Raw genomic sequence first — 19983 nt, 5'->3', positions numbered from 1 at the left:
TTATGGGAGCAAAAAAAATCATAAACATTTTATGTATACTGTCCTTCCATCAAATTTGAAATATATGGGTAAATCATCAGAAAGCAAACATTTCATTTTCATGAGTTTTTTTTAATAATGTGATAAAATAGACTTTTAACCCTTTTACTAGAATAAAATAATTATTATTATTGTTACACATTTTTTAACGAGGAAAAGAATGGAGAATTCGCTTAGACATTATTGCCAACAAGTATTCAGACAAAAACAGACGTAGTTTTCAATTCAATTGATTTCAATATAAGTGCTGCACTTAACATAAAAATACTATTGTATTTTGGTCTCAAAACCAATTTCCTAAAAAAAAACGTAAGTGATTTTCTGTTGTTCGTACTGATTTTTGCCAGTAAATTTCTAGTAAAAATGACAATGTAAAATGTAAAAATGACAATGATTGTAATAAATTCAAACCGAACTTACGGCAAATTATAAGAACGCAAATAGGTATTACCATAGAATTAAGAATAGTCCAAAAACCGCATACGCACATCAAACAGAAGGCGACTTAACTACTCATAAATGAGTAGGTTTACGTTTTGACCCATTTGTTTCTTTGGAGACGTCGCTCAGTACGCAACTCCGGATTTGCATTCAACTATGCCGTGTTGTGTCCTTTTAAAGTGTAGAAATACTGCTAGGATCTTAAACAGGATGGTATCACATTTCATGTGTAATTATTAAACAAATGTTGAAATAGCAAATGCATTACTTAAAAATTGTATTATTTTTCCATCTGTCAGATTGTTGAAGAAACAAAATGGAAATTTCGTTAGTGTTGCCAGGGTAGTCAATTTTTTTTTACACTACTTTGCTCATCTAATGAAAGAACTAATGAAAATTAGACCTCGGATTAAACAACTCTGTAGTGGACATTTGACCGACATTATCTTTTAAACATCAAATATTATTTAACATGATATAAAAATATCCGTTTTATGTAAAATAATATTTGTTTTATATTTTGAGTTCAAAGTTCATTAATTTAATTTAGAAATTTCCTGTATTTTTTAAAAACCTAATTATAACATTACTTCACGAAAATATTTTCAAAAAGGTTTCGAGAGTAGGTATAAACTATTATTTTTTATTAATAATCAAACTTATTACCAAGCTCTTTCCTCTACCCTTTTTAATATAAATACACGTTTTAATTTTTTTTTTCATACTTACGCACCAACACACACACCTACATTCGCACACACACACACGAATACAAACGTCGTACACATGCAATTATGTAAACTCTTTTCTCATATGTTATGTAGGTATTATTAGATTTACAGTGGATTTTTTTAATTGGCTCTAGTATTGATAATATTATATATTTGAATTGAGTTGTGGTCCTGTGGCTAGTGTCTCGGACTCACGGATCACAGGTCCGTGGTTCGAATCCCACTCTGCACCAAATTGATTCCCATTATCTAATAGTGAGTTATTTACAACTCGTTGAAAATGGCCCTCAAAATTAAATATTTGGGTTAATCATAAGAATGCAAATATTTCTTTTTCTAATAAAAATATATATTTATATATATATATATATATATATATATACCAACTTATTTTTTTATGTAATAGCTGTAAAAATCCCAACTAAAATAAAATAAATAAACTCTGCGTGTACTTTATATATATTTCCGTAAATACTATGTATACTGCAGCAATGGTAAAGGTGAAAGTGTAATTTAGTATTTGCATGTTGGTGTAGTGAGTGTCCTGACGAAGAGACGGATACGTCTCGAAACCGGTAGACATAAAAAGTAGGTTAGTCGTTATATACTAATATTTACTAATGTTAATTAGAATTGTATATAAAGTAAAATAGAATTTTTTTAACAAAAATGTGTATATATATATATTTTTAAAAATTTTACTTGAAATATGTTCATTTACATGTTTCCGACGAAGATACTTCAAATTATATACAAATATTCCAATTTTCGTTACACAAGTCAATTTTACTTCGAAGGCAGATAAATACAGGATGTTCTTTAAACCCTGTCACATCAAAAACCACGATGATCAGTATAGGCAAGAAGACATATTAGCATAGTTAAAAAAATATTTAGAACAAAGAAAATTTTTAAAAACAGAATATTTAAAAAATCAAATGGTTGCTTACTTCGACAGGGGAGAAGTGAGAGGAGCGCGGCGCAGTATTAGACTCCCCCCTTCTCGTTTCTCCCCTGAGAAGAAGTAAGCAACCATTTGCTTTTTTTGATATATTTAAAAAAAAAATGTTCTTTCTAAAAAAATATTTTAATGTGCCAATGTGGTTTCGGATGTGACAGGGTTTAATGAATATCCTGTATAACCCAGTAAATTTTCCATTGTAATCGGGGACCAGGGCCTTTCAATATCAGGACGTTGCAACAATCAGGTGTCAACTAATTAAGCGATTAAAAATATTCGTCATATATGTACACTCCGAATTTAATTAATTTTGTTTCAAAGCATTTATGTAAAATATAAATATTATATTGTAAAATCAGAAAATCGTACATGTGTTTAACTGTTTCTATTTATTCTTTAGTTGCATGTTTTTATTAAAAAAATATTGGTTTATGAAGTTTATGTTAAATGCATATAAATTTATGTTAATAAAAAAATTGTGCCGTGCATAAAAAAAAAGAAATTAAATTTAAAATATGCGCAATATTACGGTCATTCTCAGAATTGTGGACTTTATTCTCGTGAGAATCGATTTTATTTCATTTTTATGAAAAAATACATGATGCTGGTATTGAAACCACTCGTAAAAGATTAGCACATAATATTATAAGAGGGGTATCCTGTCTCCTTTTGGGATGTATACAAAAGAAGGCAGGTAGGTATTGCGTTCTAAGAAATATTGAGGAAGGCATTCACAATAAATTCACAATGAACGTTCGAAGTCCGAAGCATATTCTAAAGAAATTAAAGATCAAAGACGATGTTTTTACCTTTATCAATCCGTCATGTAAAATACAGTAATTACTATGAATTTTATAATTTGCGCATTATAAAAAAGGAGACATTATATCAATCACAGGTTGTGATCTTACCCCTAGTATAAATCTTAAACTACTGGGTGTTCATTTAGATTTAGATCTTTCTCTTCATTCTCAGGTCAATAAAACGGTAAGTGCTGGTTTCTTCCATCTCCGACAGATCAAATTCGTGCGGAGAAATATTCCTATGGACGCAACTAAAGCTCTTGTAAATGCTTATGTCGTTTCGCGTCTAGATTACTGTAATGGAATATACGTAAGTCTCCCAAAATATCAAACTAATAAACTTCAATCTGTTTTCGATGCAGCAGCGAGGCTTATAACGGGAGTAAAAAAATATTCTCACATCTCACAACATGTTCGAGATTTGCACTGGTTAAAAAGCCCAAAGAGAATCAAATACAAGCTTTGCTGGACAGTATTCAAATCCCTTCATGAAATGGCTCCAAAATACCTATCGGACCTTTGTATTAGGGAAAATATATGTCAAAGAAAATCTAATCTTAGGTCAGCATTTGATTCAGGAAGAGGAAAGCTTGTCAAAATCCGGAGCTCCCCAAACACTAGATTTGGAGATCGTGCTTTTGCTGTTGCCGGCCCCTCTACCTGGAACCAATTGCCTTCAAACTTACGAATCATCGACAGTCCCAGTCAGTTTAGATCCCAACTAAAATCCCACTTCTTTAGACTATCATACCCTCAATTTTGAATCTGAAAAAATAATATGTCACTTAAGTTTAGTTAGAATGTAAGTTTAGGTATACAATTGTGAAGGGCCCTTGAGGTGATTTTTCACAAAAATGGCGCTTTGTAAATCAGCCAAATATTATTATTATTAATCGTACTTTAACTTCACAAACATCAACAGATGAAAGAATTGAAGGGATATAGATGTTCAAATTTGGGCAGAATGGTAAATGTTACACAGAGTGTAAAGCGGCCAATTAAACCAGCCAATGACAGATCATAAGCTCTGTAGATGCCTCGACTTCTATATAACATTCTTTAAAATGTTCTTCATCTCTGTTGTAATTTGTTAATAAGAAAACTGTTTTTTATTCTCGTTTTGTGACACAGTTTTAGTTATATTTCATCATCATAATCCCCTTTCCGCACCTAATGGTGCATAGGGCACGGCATTGGTACACCAATCGCAGCGTATCTTGATCATTTTTTGTTACATGAGGGTAAGATGATCAGACTTACGCTTCAGATGCCAGTCCTGAGACTATGAAATATTTTAGTGTAAAAAAAACCTTTTTAAAATAATATTTCATATCAACCATGTCGGGAATCGAACCCGAGACCTCTTGCATGGTAGGCAAATGCACTGACCACTACACCACGAGGCCGACTGTTATATTTAACTGTCAAAATCAAGCATATGGTTCCATCGGTTGTCATTAGACACGCAAAAGAGAATTTTTTGCATTTTCTTTAGTTGATAAAATTGCTTTTATGTAATATTTTCTCTACAATCCGCGAGTATTGACATTTTATTTTAAATTCTCACGATAACATGCCTGTTTAGTCGTAAATATGAAAAAACGGGCGATTAAAAAAATAAATAGATTATTAGCCTGAAATGGGTATATTAGGACAATCACGAAAATAAAATCTCCAAGCAAGATCGTTGTTTTGAAACAACTTTCTTTAAAAACTGTTGTGTAAAAACTAAAACAATATTATGTGATTGGATATTGTTTTTCCTTGCATTTAATGTACAAGGATTAGTTACTTATTTTTTACTTAAAAAAAATCTTTAAAATTTACTTCAATGAAACGCTTTATTAAATGTATATGTTTATAAGATGTAAGAATCGGATAAGATGTTTCGGCTGTGGCTTATTTTAGGAGCTTCTCCGCATTTGCTCTAGTGACGAGGAACCACAGAAAACTCGTCATGAGAAGGCGGACTGTTGTCATTCGTCAACAGACCATTCGATCCACCCGAAGAGTGTTCGGCATTCTGTGTTCCGCTATTATTGATACCTTTTATTGCCTAAACTATAATATCAATCATATCATGTTACCTCTCTTGACAAGTCAAGCTATGATTTATCACTATACGAATATTTATTTTATTTTTTCATTCATTTTATTTATTGTATACGCCCAGGGCCCCCCGATTACAATGGGAAGCTAACATTTATCTTTAATTTTATCTACAAAGTAAAATTTAGTTTTCTGTATGAAAAGCAGAATATGCACACAATTTTTTCTTTTAAACATGTTCAATTAGAGGTTTCCGACGAAGATACTTTAAATGTTCATGCAAATATACTCATTTTCGTACACAAATATCGTTACAAATATCAATACACAAATATCTTTATAGACAGTCGAAGATAACTACTCTTTTAAGGGACCCTGAGAGCTTTTATATGACAGGTACAAAATTACAATTCGAGCGTTTCATTACAAAAGTTAACATGTAGGTCTAATAAATATGTATCTAATAAACATATTTTTTTGAAGTACCGAATTACATTATGCTTTATAGATAAACATAAATAAAGATAAAATATTACAAGAAAGTAAGTTAGTATATAAATAAAAAATTTCAATAATTATAACAGTTTTAGGCAAAAGACTTAAGTAAACAATAGTTATTATTTATGTGGATGTAAGCAAAATACAAAAAGTCAGTGATTTTTACAGCGTTCGAATAGTGCAAGTTATTTTGAAAGAATTTTTTATTTGAAAACCAACAATGGAAAACGAAACATATAAATTTCTCCATAATCGTTTTCGAGCCGGTGTAGTCTGACGATTGGAGAATTTACAACAGTCTACGAGACGTCGCAATAATAGTAGACTGCAATCTTGTACTTCTATTTGGTACTATGATACTTATCAGTCTCGTTAAATGGGACGTCCGGGGTGCCATTTGCCACTTCATAAAATTATAAAAATTGATTGATCATTAAGAATTCTTCGCTTAGAAATGGATGACAAGTTTGAGAGGTTAGGTAAAAAGTATAGTCAATCTGTTCAGAAGGGAATTAAATGTAATTATATATTTTATATCGTGTAGACTTACGAGTATGCATTGCGTCTCCGTTGCATAATAGAGGCAATGCATCAACAGGCGGGATGTCCCCCCTTAGAGAGTAACTTTTGAGGTAAGACAAAAAAAAGAAAAAAAAGCTGGGTGGTTTACGCCACATTTACTTTGTTGGATTTATTTGCTGCATACTAGGCCCTGGTTAAAATGTTGCGTTTCTTACTGTGGGTAGGTACCACATTTTTGTCACCAGCCCAAAATATTCAATATTCAAATCTTCAAATGTATAAAACAAAAGAACAAAAATATAACCGAACTGTCAGTATTTGTGTGCTTAAAAAATTCTCACTTCTCATCGCGACCGCGAACTAGTTACTTTAGCGATTAATAATTAATGTAATCCACTGTGTCGTGTAATATGAATTTTAGGAGGGGTATCAAAGCCTAGGTGCATAGGGCAACCTCGACATGATCCGACACACACGGCATTTTTTTTTCAAATCTATGAAGGATATCGTTTCACACGGGTTATCAAACTGAATCAAGAAACCACGTCAAGTGTCCCTCCTTCATGACCATAGGATCTGAACTGATCCTGACTGCCGAGAGACAAGTTCCAAACAATAATGTACCAGAACCCCAGTGCAAGGTAGGAATTGCATTCATTGTATTAGGGTTCAGTGGCATAGCAGAAAGATAACACATTCCGCGAACCAGACAATTACGAGCGTTCACTGGGGATGAAACCAGTTATTGGTCCACCAAACTAAGTGGATTGAAATGTTAACCTGTAATTTATTGAACTAATCTTAATTTTTTAAATGGCATTTATTTTTGGATGACGTAACTAATTTATTACGTTCCGTATTTATGGAGAACAATACCCCAGTGCAAGTTAGGAATTGCATTCATTGTATTAGGGTTCAGTGGCATAGCAGAAAGATAACACATTCCGCGAACCAGACAATTACGAGCGTTCACTGGGGATGAAACCAGTTATTGGTCCACCAAACTAAGTGGATTGAAATGCTAACCTGTAATTTATTGAACTAATCTTAATTTTTTAAATGGCATTTATTTTTGGATGACGTAACTAATTTATTGCGTTCCGTATTTATGGAGAACGATGTTATTAATTTATTTTAGACGTAGTAATATCGTGTCAAAATACTGGAATATTCATAATTAAGTACTTACTAATATAAATTTGTTATTGGTAAATGCTAATTTTGAAATGAGTTTTTTGTGCCTTCTGTAAAAACATATTTAAATTGTGACTCAATGTACTGTTTTGTAATGAACGATCTTGTATATTCTGCCTTTTTTTCCTTAAAATGTTTTTGGCAGATACGAGACTATGGAGCGAAAGGTATTTATTACCTACTCTGAAATGGGCTGAAGAAATTGCGCAATTGCCCATTTTACACGTGTCATCAAAATCTACACAGCACGGTAAATTAAGGTTGATCGACGTTTACTAACGTATTTAAAATTTATTCAGGGGCCGGTCTCAGGTAAAAAAAAAACAACATGATTTTGTATGGAAGTGAAACATGGAACCGGCAGAGGTAGGATGAAATCAGAGTAAAGGGGTCGATATGCGTTCTCTTAGACGTATGTGTGGGAAATTAATATGACAGGCGAGAGTGAGAGTGCCGAGCCAGGTCCACCGCCGCATCCTCAAGACGCTCGTTATAGAAGGCTGCTGCGTCCGTTCTCGGACTTCAATGTTAGTTATGATTGATTATATATGATTGAAATGTATTATTATTTTATATTTTTAAAAATTGATTTTACGTAATACCCAGTACACCATGAGGCCGACAATTCTCCACTCGATTTACTTCCACTACTACTACCATTACGCCATTTCTCCTTGGTGGTAGACAGGGAGGATGGACCACCACACACGTCGATTCTGGCATGCATTCCTAGCTTTTTCCACATGTATATATCTTGTCATACATGCCCTTCAGTTCTGTTTGCTTTTGCCGTGACCAGACTTAAGATTTTGATTTATCTGTTCATGCCATGTCTTCCTTGGTCGTCCTCACCTGACGTTACCGTTCATTCGCCATATATATCTGATTTACCATTCTTTCGTCATCCATTCGTTCAACATGACGAAACCATCTCAGAGGCCCTTTCTAATCTTATTAATAGGGAGATATCACATACTACAAATACCGATAATGAAATGGATTTAGTATAATTAATTGTATTTTCGAAAACAACATGGATTTTGTGGAGAAATAATTTCATACATAAATGTAAAAAATAAATTTAATAAAAATACGTCGCTAGAACAACGCGACATGTTTGTCTTTGATAGTTGTGACGTCAAGATTCGTGACAATGTTCTAAACGAATTCGAATGGTCAGGAACAAATAAACATGAATCGTGACGAATTAGGGGCATGGCCAATGGAATGACTGTTTTTCCGGGAATTCAAAATTACAAATTAAAAAATATGTTTTATGCTAGGTACTAATAAATATATATTTTTTTACTGGACAGTATTTCATAGGCCTTTCTAAATTAAAAAATGTAAATAAAAAAAGGTGACATTTCCTTATTTGCTTTATTTATGGTTAGTTTTTTTGCTTTTCGTTTTGGTTTTGTAGTAGGATTTTGGATTTGTGACAGAATGATGATGCTACGTCGCGTCGCCATGGACTAACGGATCGGCATATTTTTTTCATCGCGATAGTTCGAGGACCGGCAATAGATACTAGCTACTTTCTGTCCTGAAAAAATATATCATTCCATCGGGAAAATTCTTAAACTAATTAATTAGCTAACTTATTTCTCTCTAAGACTACGTGAGCGAAGTCGCGGGTAAAAGCTTATATAATATTTTGTCTCGAGTGTAAACGATTTGTTTGGTGTGTGCATGAGTGTCCTACACGTGTATCCAAAGAAATTGACAATATTTCTGTACTTACCGTTTGTTTACGTAATAAAAATAAATAAACTATAAAGGCACACATTAGAAAGAAACATAACGTTTTATCGCTAGATACCGTGGGTATCGATCGATAAAAGCAAATATCTAGATTAGATTCCTTAATGTAAATATTTATATATTGCTGATTATTTGTCGAATACGATTATTGCTATAAGCTTGCCAAAAGTCTACATCTTAAAATATAACGAACATAAAAATATATAAATTTAAGAATAAATCTTGTGCTAGCACAGAGACATGCATATTTTATAGGCACAATTTTTTAAAATTCTTTTTTACTAATAATATTTCAACAATATTTTGAGTTTGTCCAAATTTTTGTAGACAAGGACTGGATTCAACTCCCCGGGGAGCTGTTTTTATCACCATACTACAACCAAGATAAAGAACATTTTAGATAAGGTAATATAAAAGTCCAGGCATCCACAGGGCGTATGACCTGTCATTGGCTGGTTTAAGTGGCCACTTTACACACTGTGTAACATTCGCCATTCTGCCCATATTTGAACATCTATATTCCTTTAATTCTATCATCTGTTGATGTTTGTGAAGTTAAAAAACCTTTATTTATGCGGATGAGATACATTCTAGGCAACGCCTGAAAATCTTTTTTTTTACATTTCTATACTACTTCTTCATGGACCGGGTGGATAGATGTTCAAATATGGGTAGAATGGTGAATGCTACACAATGTGTAAAGTGGCCACGTAAACCAGCCAATGACAGGTCATAAGCCCTGTGGATACCTGGACTTCTATATTACCTTCTTTAAAACGTTCTTCATCTTGGTTGTAGTATGGTGATAGAATTTCAAAACTTTCCTTGTTTTAAAAAACTCGCACTATCCTGGATTCAAACTAAATATATTAACTTTTTTTTCTATGATATATTTTGTTGCCCTTTAATAAGGAATATTTTTTATTTCCTTTTTTAATTACTATAAAAAAAAGTACCTTCTAATCTTTTACTTAATATTTTCTTTTTTCTTTCTTATATTACGCAAAAATATTATACCCGTCTATTTAATAATAAATAAAAAATCCTATAAAGGAGCAAAAAATTCATAAACATTTCTTGCTTACCCACGAACAGGCTAAGCCTCTGTAGGTTTTTTTTGTTTACTATTCTTAGTGTTAATATGTAGGTATTTCATTGCAATGTAATCATTCATTATTGTTCAATACTCTGTTTTACCTCTTATGTATATTGTAAAAAAAAACTCAAAATATAATAATAAATAAGAAATAAAAATTTCCAACTATGTTTTTTTACCGCCATGTATAAAATGAAATTTTGTGACTTTAAAAAAAATGATACTCTGATTTTGACATTTTCTGGTATACATGTATTTATATTATAATTTTTCGGGTGGATACAAAAAATACGCTTCTGATCTGACGTATAATAAATAGACACGTTATTCCTTACTAAATACATATCAGTTTGAGCGAATATTGCGAAAAACAAATAGAAAATCACGATATAGATGCGAATATTTATGCGAGACAGAGATGCAAGAAAGGCAATTACTTACGAATTAAAATGCCACGTTTTACGCGCTTCTCAAGTGTCCATTTCATTATACAACATAGTGACTATTCGCGTTAAATCAGGACCATATTTGTTTCATTCAAGCATCGAGATTTATTAAGATCTAAAATTATTGCAACAGATAAGGATGAGTGAAAAGGGAATATGGATGGTTTAAACATGCGCAGTATGGTGAATGTTACACAGGGTGTAAAGTGGCCACCTTAACCAGGCAATGACAAGTAATAAGCCCTGTAAATGCCTAGAGTTTCATATATTCGCTTCTCAAAAATGTTTTTCTTTTCTGTTGCAATAAATTACCACCCTAGGGAGTGAAATCCACCTGTCTATAAACATTTAGACATACTCAAAATATTGTAATTGTTTACTCAATATAATAATGACGCGAAGAACGACAGATGAATTCAATATTATTCGATTGAATTTATATCTAATATGAATTTATTTACCTCTAATTTAACAGTGCGTGTCTCGAAGGTATTGCCAATGTCAGACAGATACCTCTGTATCAGGGTTAGATGCATTAAAAACTTACATGTGAGAGCATCGTGTAGACCAACTGTTGCCCGCTGCTGATGGAAAAAACTTCAAATTCTGACCACTTCAACAAAAAATCTTAAAGAACCATGGTTTCCCAAGCACAAAATTAACAGTTAGACACCCCACTGAAACATTCTTCTATCACAGCACTGTACGAGACCCTGACGTTTAAACTGTAATCAGAACCTCGAAGATTGTAGCACCTAACAGCTTAACGTCAAGTTCAAATGACACCTAAGGTAAAAACATCCACAAAAAACAAACAAGGGTATTGTCGCATTTAAGATCCGTGCCAAATAACGGCCGGTTTGCCGGTTTTTTGCGCAAATTAATAGTTTTTTAATTCAATCCGCGATCGGAAGTGATAATATATTAGAGCCGTTCGTGGCAATGCTGGGTCTCGTTTCGTGCACACACGACGCGTCCGCACGGAGCCCCTTCAGGGAAATAACTGCGCTAGGCTCGAGCTCGACTAACTTGGACAAATGCACACGCCGTGAACCGGTCCGTCCGCTCGCGACTGCGGCTAGGTATAGGAGGTAGACGGGGAAACGATCACGGTACGAGCTTATGATCGAAGAATCAATAATCCATTATTTCCCATCAACATCTGATCCAATAACAGGGAGACATGTATTTAGCGTAATTAATTCCTAATGCCTTGAACTAACATACATGCCTATACCGGTGTTAAATCATGCTTCAACTACTAGTATAAACTTATTATTTGTATAAATATGTGAATAATCATTGTTAAATTCCCAACTACCATTATTACTACTTGCAGAGATCATGCCACGTCTTTTTTGGTCATCATCGCCCTACTTTACCATTCATTCTCGCCATACAAATATATTTTACTACTATTTGATCACTTATTCATTCTACATGACCCAACCATCATAGTGACCCCTTCCTTAATCGTAGCAATGTTTTTCATAAAAAAAATAATAATAATAGGTATTTACCCAAATATTTCAATTTTGGAGGCATTTTTAACGAGTTGTAAATAACTTCACTATAAGAAATTCTGGATAGAGGGGTTTTGAACCATGAGTCTACAACACTAGCCACGGGACCACAACCTAATACTCCTCAGATTTGCACTCTCGCCTGATTTTGTCATTCTGGTTTCCCCCAAATTAGTCTAAGTGGTCGCATTTTGATAGTGTTCACTCTGTTTTCATCCTTCTATTGCCAGTTTCACTTCCATACATAATTGTTGGGACTAAAACTCCGTTGTGCACTGCCAGTCTACCTTCGATTAATAATATAATTATAATTTTACTTTGGATAATTTATAGACTGCCGCTTTTGTGAAAATCACCTTAAAGGTACAGTTAAATAAATGTATTAATTTTAATATATGTACGATTCTTATTTAGAAACTTCGCTGGTCTGTCTTTAAACCGTATTTTAAAAAATGTTATTATGTCATTGTCGACTGTTTGTTTCTTTAAAATAAATAAATATCCAGGAATACATTTTACATATTACAGTAAAATCATACATTTAGGTATCTGTTTCCGAAATGATGAAGAATATATTTTTCTGTGTGAAATAGAACGAGTAAAGTTATTATACCTGTACGCAATAAGCGCACTAAATTCGGCGAACAGGCATTTGTCGTCGCAGGCCCTATGGCATGGAATGAGACCAAGTGAGAGTGAAGTAATGTTTTGGAAAAAACATAAAACTCATTTAAATACATCCGTAACATATGATTTCAAAATACCTTATCTTTCTAAAAAGTTGCACATCAATTTTAAGTCAAGTTTAAATCAATAAATCTAGAATCGCTTTGTAAAGCACCTTTAGGGTAGTAAATTAACAAAATTACACTTCGTAAATTATCCATAATAATAATAATGCCTTTTAATATTCATAAACACATCACGAAACCGCATACAAAAGTGCAAATTCAGTAGTAAAAGTAAAAGAATAATCTGTTTTTTTTTAAATTTCAGTGTCGAGAAAATTTAGTTTTATTTTTAATAAACAAATTTAAGTACTTTTCTTAAATTGATTTAAAAAAAAAATTGTTACTCACATGATTTGCTAATATTATATAATCAGCATAGAATTATAATAGTTTAGAAACCGCGTACGCGCATCTCACTGAAGCCGACTCAACTACTCATAAATGAGTAGTTCTACGTTTTGGCCATTAGTCACTCTATAGATGATGTCAGTTAGTACGTATCTGCCGATATAAATTCAGTTATGCAGTGTTGTGTCGTTTGTAAGTGTCAAAATACAGCTGGGATTAAATGGGGTGGGATCACATTTCATATGTAAGTAGAAAATTTTCAAATAATATTATTCAAGAATGCGATTATTTTACCGTCTGTAAGATTGTGAAATAAAACAAGATGGACATTTTGTTAGTGTTGCCAGGGTAGTCGAATTTTTCACCCGGCTTTCTAATAATAAGCCTTAGTTTAATATTAAACCGCATTAACTTATTTAATTACCAAATGATTTTTTTTACGTTTGCCTAGTAAAAGTACCTAGTTTTTTTTTTTAGTCCAATCACTAAAATATTTTTTGTGTTAAAACATAAAATAACATTACCCAAAATTATCTTACATTTGTGTAATGATAATATATTATTCGCGGTCTGGTAACATTTCGCGGCCACTTCATACATGCGCGCAGGTGGGATGTCAGACTTTTGGACACAGTGCGATGCATGCAAACATGATTCTACGCTCCTTCTGGTATATTAGAATTCTATGTAATACATGTTTAATTTGAGTTTAAGTTTTTTTTTAAATAAATCATTTTAGTTTTTTTATGTGTATCTAGTAACCACACTCAGGCCGTACCTTTGTGGGGGTTTTTTTTAATGTGATTTTAAATTTTATCATATTGCGTTTTTCTACTGACATTTCTTCGTGGAACTGCATTTTTATTATAATAATAAAAATTCTTTATAGTTTTATTCCACTTTTATTTATAACTATTTTTTTATTTTTTTTACCAGTGACCGGGTTTCGTCGTGACCGACATGTCTGACGATGTCGGTCACGATGAAACCCGGTCACTGGTAAAAAAATTATAAAATAATTATAAATAAAAGTGGAATAAAACTACAAAGTATTTTTATTATTATAATTTTAATTTTATTGTAAAAAGTAAATCCATATTTTTATTCATTTCATTTTACAATACGCCCAGGGGCATTTACAAAAATAATACAGGTAAGTAAAACATAGTAATAATTTAAAAAAAAACAAATACACTTTTTTTAAGACATGTAGAAACCAAAAAAGCATACTGCAATGCAAAATCAAAAGTAAAAACTTTGTATTATAAAACAGAGAAAAATATGGATATAATGTAACATCAATCGCTTGGTATAAAAATATGTACCTAATAAAAAAATTAATAATGAAAAACAGTAGGTACATAAAGTAAATAAGAAAAATTAAAAAGTAAATTGTAGGTAATATGTATAAGATAAAAGATTAAAGAATAAAAGCGTAAAGTAAATAAGATATGGGTAATTTATTGTCTCAAACTAAATTCAAAGTAATTGACCTTGTTTTAAAGTTTCTAATTTTCTTAAAGGCTATTTTGCATTGCATTTTGATACATTTTTCAAGCAGACTTCAATTTTTTGGTAGTATATATTTACCTTATTTTACTTATGTACGGCCTCGTGGTGTAATGGTCAGCGCGTTAGCCTACCATGCAAGAGATCTCTGGTTCAATTTCCGATATGGTTGATATGAAATATTTATTGAAAAGAGTGTTTTCACACTAGAATATTAATTAGTCCCTGGACTGGTACCTGAAGCGTAAGACTGATCATTTTACCTTCATGTAACAAAACATATGAAGATACGCTGCGATTGGTGTACCAATGCAAACAGGGCATGGGCCCTGTAAATGCCTAGACTTCCATATTCCCTTCTCGAAAATTGAGAGTTTTTTTTATATAAAATTGAGAGTTTTTATATATTTTTTTAATTTTTTTATTCGGATAATCAACAGCTACAATTATTTTATATAAAAATCAAAATAAATAACAAATAAGCCAATTACAGGTTTTTACAAATAACACTACAGTATGTTAACAAAGATTCTCAAACATAAAATAAACAATTATCTAAATCCAAAAGAAAAAAAAAATTAGAAAAAAAAACACTATATTTTTTTTCGAAAGCAAACGCCGCACGTCATTATGTAATCATATGCGAATAATTTCGAAAATAAGAATAAAAGAGATATAAAGATGGAGGCATTTGTCGTAAATAAATAATGTTGAATTGTAAGTAAATAATATTATTCAAACCCTTAACTTTATCGTCAAATGAAAATAAAATGTAAATGGGGGCTAGATTATTTACCGTCCATTCGCTCTGTAGCTGCAAGACGTACTGTAATCTAGCTTTTATCTGTGACTGTTAAAATAGATCATAATTGGAAATGAGGAATAAGAATCCCAACCGTCTATGCGCTCTGTAGCTGCAAGACGTGTTGAAATTTTATTTTGTGTAAGGGCCCTTGAGCTAAAATCACAAAAATGGCGCTATATAAATTATGCAACCATAATGATGGTGATGATGATAAGATTATTCAAGTACATAAAATATTCCCAAGGCGAATCGCCGAGCTCATGGTGTGTGTTTGCCTTAACCTTAGACAGTCGGAGTGAGAAAAGCTGGATCTAGGCAGCTCTAGGTGCCTCGGCGGGCACCTAGCCGCCGGGGACCGTCCTAGAGCAGGCCAGGGCGCCGGTGGGCAGGCCGTGCCCTGCTCCAGGCAGCTCTCTAGCGACGGGGATGAGAGGATCCTTTCTAGGACCGACTGACAGCCAACCAACCAACCCAAGTCTCTCGCTTCACTGCCCGCCGCACTCCTGTCGGGAGCCTAATTAACCATTAATCTATGTATTAAATAACCGGCCACATCTATCTCTACCGGCGGAGTTTTTTTTACTGAAATAACGAGTCATTAATATTAAAAACTATTATCGCGCCCCCAGAAGTGCACCGTGGTATGTCTGTCGCCGCCAAATAGTTCAGCCACTCAACTTAGCGGCTAGGCTGTTTATTGAATACCGGCATTTGATTTGTATATATATACACTAGCGGACCCGACAGACGTTGTCCTGCCCGATCGTTGGCTTGCCTGCTATTAGCTTGGAAAATACTTTTCTTTGATAAGTAGGCACCTAGGTGCTTGTTTATGGTTGAATTCCAAAACATAAAATTATTCACTTTCAAATATAGAATTCTTTTTGCAAATGTCAAACTCGTCTCTTTTCACCAATAGGGGTGCACTTTATACATGAATGAGATTTTCAAAAATGTATTTGATGTCAGTCAATATTATTTTAGTATTACCAAAAATCCAGTAAAAATAAATACATGGGAAGAAATTGTAAGGAATGCAAGGAAATAATCTGATTGGGATCCATAAAACCTGAAGGTTGTTTTTTGTAAACATTTAAAAACAAACTTCCACTACTACTACTACTACTACTACCATCACGCCATTTCCCCGTAGGGGTAGGCAGAGAGAATGGACCGCCACACATGTCTATCCTGGCATACACTCCTAGCCTCTTCCACATTCATACATCTTGTCATACATGCCCTTCGGTTCTGTCTGCTTTTGACATGACCAGACTTAAGATTTTGGTTTATCTGATCATGCCACGTCTTCCTTGGTCGTCCTCGTCTAACGTTGCCGTTCATTTTTGCCATATATACTTGTTTTACCATTCTCTCGTCGTCCATTCGTTCTACGTGACCAAACCATCTCAGAGACCCTTTCTTAATCTTATCAATTATACTTGTCTCAGATTTACACTCTCGCCTGATTTCATCATTCGTAACCCTGTCATACATTGATTTCCCACACATTCGTCTAAGAGATCGCATTTCAACCGCGTTCACTTGGCTTTCATCCTTCCTCTGCCAGTTCCATGTTTCACTTCCATACATAATTGTTGGGACTAAAACTCCTAAACTAAACTAAACTAAACTTCCATTTTTTTGTATATGCATTCTCGTCGAATGCAACCCTGGTAGATCGATGTAAACAGACAGATTCGATTAAAAATTTAATATCTACGAACACGCGCAGCGCATAGATCTACATTTCGCTGAAAACCGCACGTAAATCGCTTAAGCCGTTTAGGAGAAGTTCAGTGACATCACACGTACAGTATAATTATATATATATATATACAAAGACATATAAAGTTGGATAATTTATATAGCGCCATTTTTGTGAAACTCAATACAATAATTTGGGCGCTGCACAATAAATAAGTAAACCTGCACGTCTTGCGGCTACAGAGCGCATGTACGGTAAGTAATCTAGCCTCCATTTACATTTTGTTTTAATTTGACAATGAAGTAAAGTGTTTGAATGATACTAAAATAAAATCTCAAAAAAACTAATTTTTTTAAATAGGAGTTAGGTTTTAACAAGTCTTGCAGCTACTGAGCGCATGGACTGTTGAAATTCTAGAGCCCATTAACAAAATGTATGGTTTATAACATTGACATATTAAAGTAAGATTACCAATCGCCTTGCAGCTACATAGCTCATGGACGAGCGGAATTCTTTAATAAAAATTATATTAATAACTTTACAAAAAATAAAAATTAAGAATAGTAGATAATTTTTCAAGTGTTCTTGCTAAAACGTAATCAATAAATAAATAAAGCACTCTTCTAACATTATGGCTAACGAAATAAAGAAATATATCCGAAGGGTGGCTATTGTAGACTGTAGGTATCATAGCCGCACATGTGGCCAACGGGCTGCGCGCTTATTCCTGGCTCTGCTGTAATCGAGGGATGGTGCGTATTGTTCCGATGACTTGGTGTCCATTTCGGTCGGCAGAAAATTAAAAATATATTAATGGATATGCAACTAACACGGAAATTATGGTCGGCCTATAATTCATTTAATCCAAGCTGCCTACACTTAGCTGTGATTTGTAACAATATATTTGTGTTTAAAATCAATTATTTTTGAAATCTATGTAACAAGGCTAAAACAATAGGGAAATATCACATTCCACGAATACCGATAAAAATATGTAAAATGGATTTGGCAAAATTAATTGTATTTTTAAAATCAATAAAGATATTGTGGAAAAATGTTTTCATACGAAAATTAAAAAAAGAACTTCAAAAAAATATGTCGCTAGAAAAAAGAAACATGTTTGGCCTTGACAGGTGTGGCGTCAAGATTTGTGATAATACTCTAAACAAATTTGAATGGCCAGGAACAAATGAACATGAATCGTGGCGTACTCTGCTCCGGAATATCTAAGGGAACTATGCATTCCAGATGAACTAGCTGACAGGCGTCTCACGCTTAGATCAGCTACGTCTACGGCGAGAGGAAAAGTTATTATACCTCTACGCAAACAGCGCACTAAATTTAGTGAACGCACATTTGCGGTCGCAGGCCCTGTGGCATGGAATGCTCTCCCAGCAGAGGTGCGAGGCTGTAAAAGTGAAGTGATGTTTCGGAGAAAACTTAAAACCCACTTGTTCTCTAAATCATTTGAATACATCCGTTGCATGTGTCAACAAAATAAGTTGTTTTAATTAAATTACAAATTTAAAAGCTTCAATAAAAAAAACTTTTAACTATAGAATCACTATGTAAAGCGCCCTTGAGGTAATATATTACAAAAATGGCGCAATATAAGTTATCCATAATAATAATAATAATTAGGGGCGTGGCCAATGGAATGACCGTTTTAGCGGGAATTCAAATTTAAAAATATTTTTTTGTTACTAATAACTAGCAGATTTTTTTTTGATTGGACAGTATTTTATAGACCTTTATTACTTTAAAACTGTAAAAAAAAAACAATATTTCCTTATTCACTGTGTAAAAAAATGTATGTGTATATATCACACTAAACTAAAATTGTAAAATTTCTTCTTTGTCACAGGTTTTCGCAGTGAGGAATACATTGTTAATTCAATTATATAATGTATTCTTGTCAAGAATTAAATAAATAATAAATAAACTGAATGGCCGTTCGTAAAATGAACGTTTAACGAAAGGGTTGAACGTCGCTAAGCCTTTTTAATTTTAATGCAACAATAATAATTGTTGAGTTTTCCAATTTATTTTGTTATGTGAAGTTAGGTTAGGCTAGAATAAATTGGGTGGGTTATGCGAGTAGTGTAGTGTCAAAGACAGACATCTGGCATTCTGGTGCAAATTTAGATAACAACTGATTCTGATAGATTTTGACTCATACTTTTGAACGGTACTATCCATGCGTTACAAAAACGGATAGAATGTAAAGAAAGACGCCATCAAAAATCAGTGTTTATTTCAAAATCGGACTCCTACATACTAGTTTAGTTCCAAAATCGGACACCTGTACACAGGGTTGCCAATTTGTGGGGAATTCCCCAAACTGCGGGGAATCTCAACTCGATTGGGAATTTTGTGGGGATTGGTATTATGCGGGAGCTTTAACATTTTACCATTTATTAATTTATCTTTATCTAACACATCGACAGCTTGATGGTAAGTGATTAAAACATCAGTTATGATTAATAAAATCGGTATTTTTTAATAGCAACACAGCATCCACTTCAAATAATAACAAGCGAAGACTAAAGATATAATGTATACAAACATTCTGCAATCGCTCCAATTTTTCAAGTAATTCAGAGTTAGCATCTGGATAACGCACATCTGCGTAATCAAGAAGTGGATGAAGAAAGCTCTGGACCAATGTTTGTTTAACATTAATTGGCAAGAAATTCTGCAATCTTTTAAGTGAGTGCAAACTGCTATCAAGTTTACGACTAACTTCGTTAACCCGATCGTGCCACCCTAAATGATAATACCAAAGTTTTTGACTGAAGTCAAGAATGGAATTTCT

The 19983-nt window shown here is 33.2% G+C and overlaps 1 protein-coding gene across 2 annotated transcripts in view; it reads right to left on the bottom strand.

The window, feature by feature from the left end:
- The window catches only part of LOC148284885 (uncharacterized), a 257605-nt gene extending 245975 nt beyond the window's left edge, over positions 1-11630 (bottom strand). The window contains exon 1 of one of the 2 annotated variants that reach the window (XM_088233670.1): positions 11092-11630. In XM_088233670.1, coding sequence (XP_088089796.1) covers positions 11092-11103 — 12 coding nt within the window. In that variant the 5' untranslated portion in view covers positions 11104-11630. Of the gene's footprint in view, positions 1-7840; positions 8118-11091 lie in introns of those variants that run through there. The other variant, XM_088233678.1, reaches the window with a different exon arrangement.
- Between the last annotated feature and the right edge of the window lie 8353 nt (positions 11631-19983).

Source organism: Micrasema longulum, unplaced genomic scaffold, assembly GCF_059751315.1.
Source record: "Micrasema longulum isolate JH-2025_06_02 unplaced genomic scaffold, ASM5975131v1 h1tg000082l, whole genome shotgun sequence".
Classification (NCBI taxonomy): domain Eukaryota; kingdom Metazoa; phylum Arthropoda; class Insecta; order Trichoptera; family Brachycentridae; genus Micrasema; species Micrasema longulum.
The sequence above is the reverse complement of the archived record's forward strand: the minus strand, read 5'-3'. Positions and strand labels throughout refer to the sequence as shown.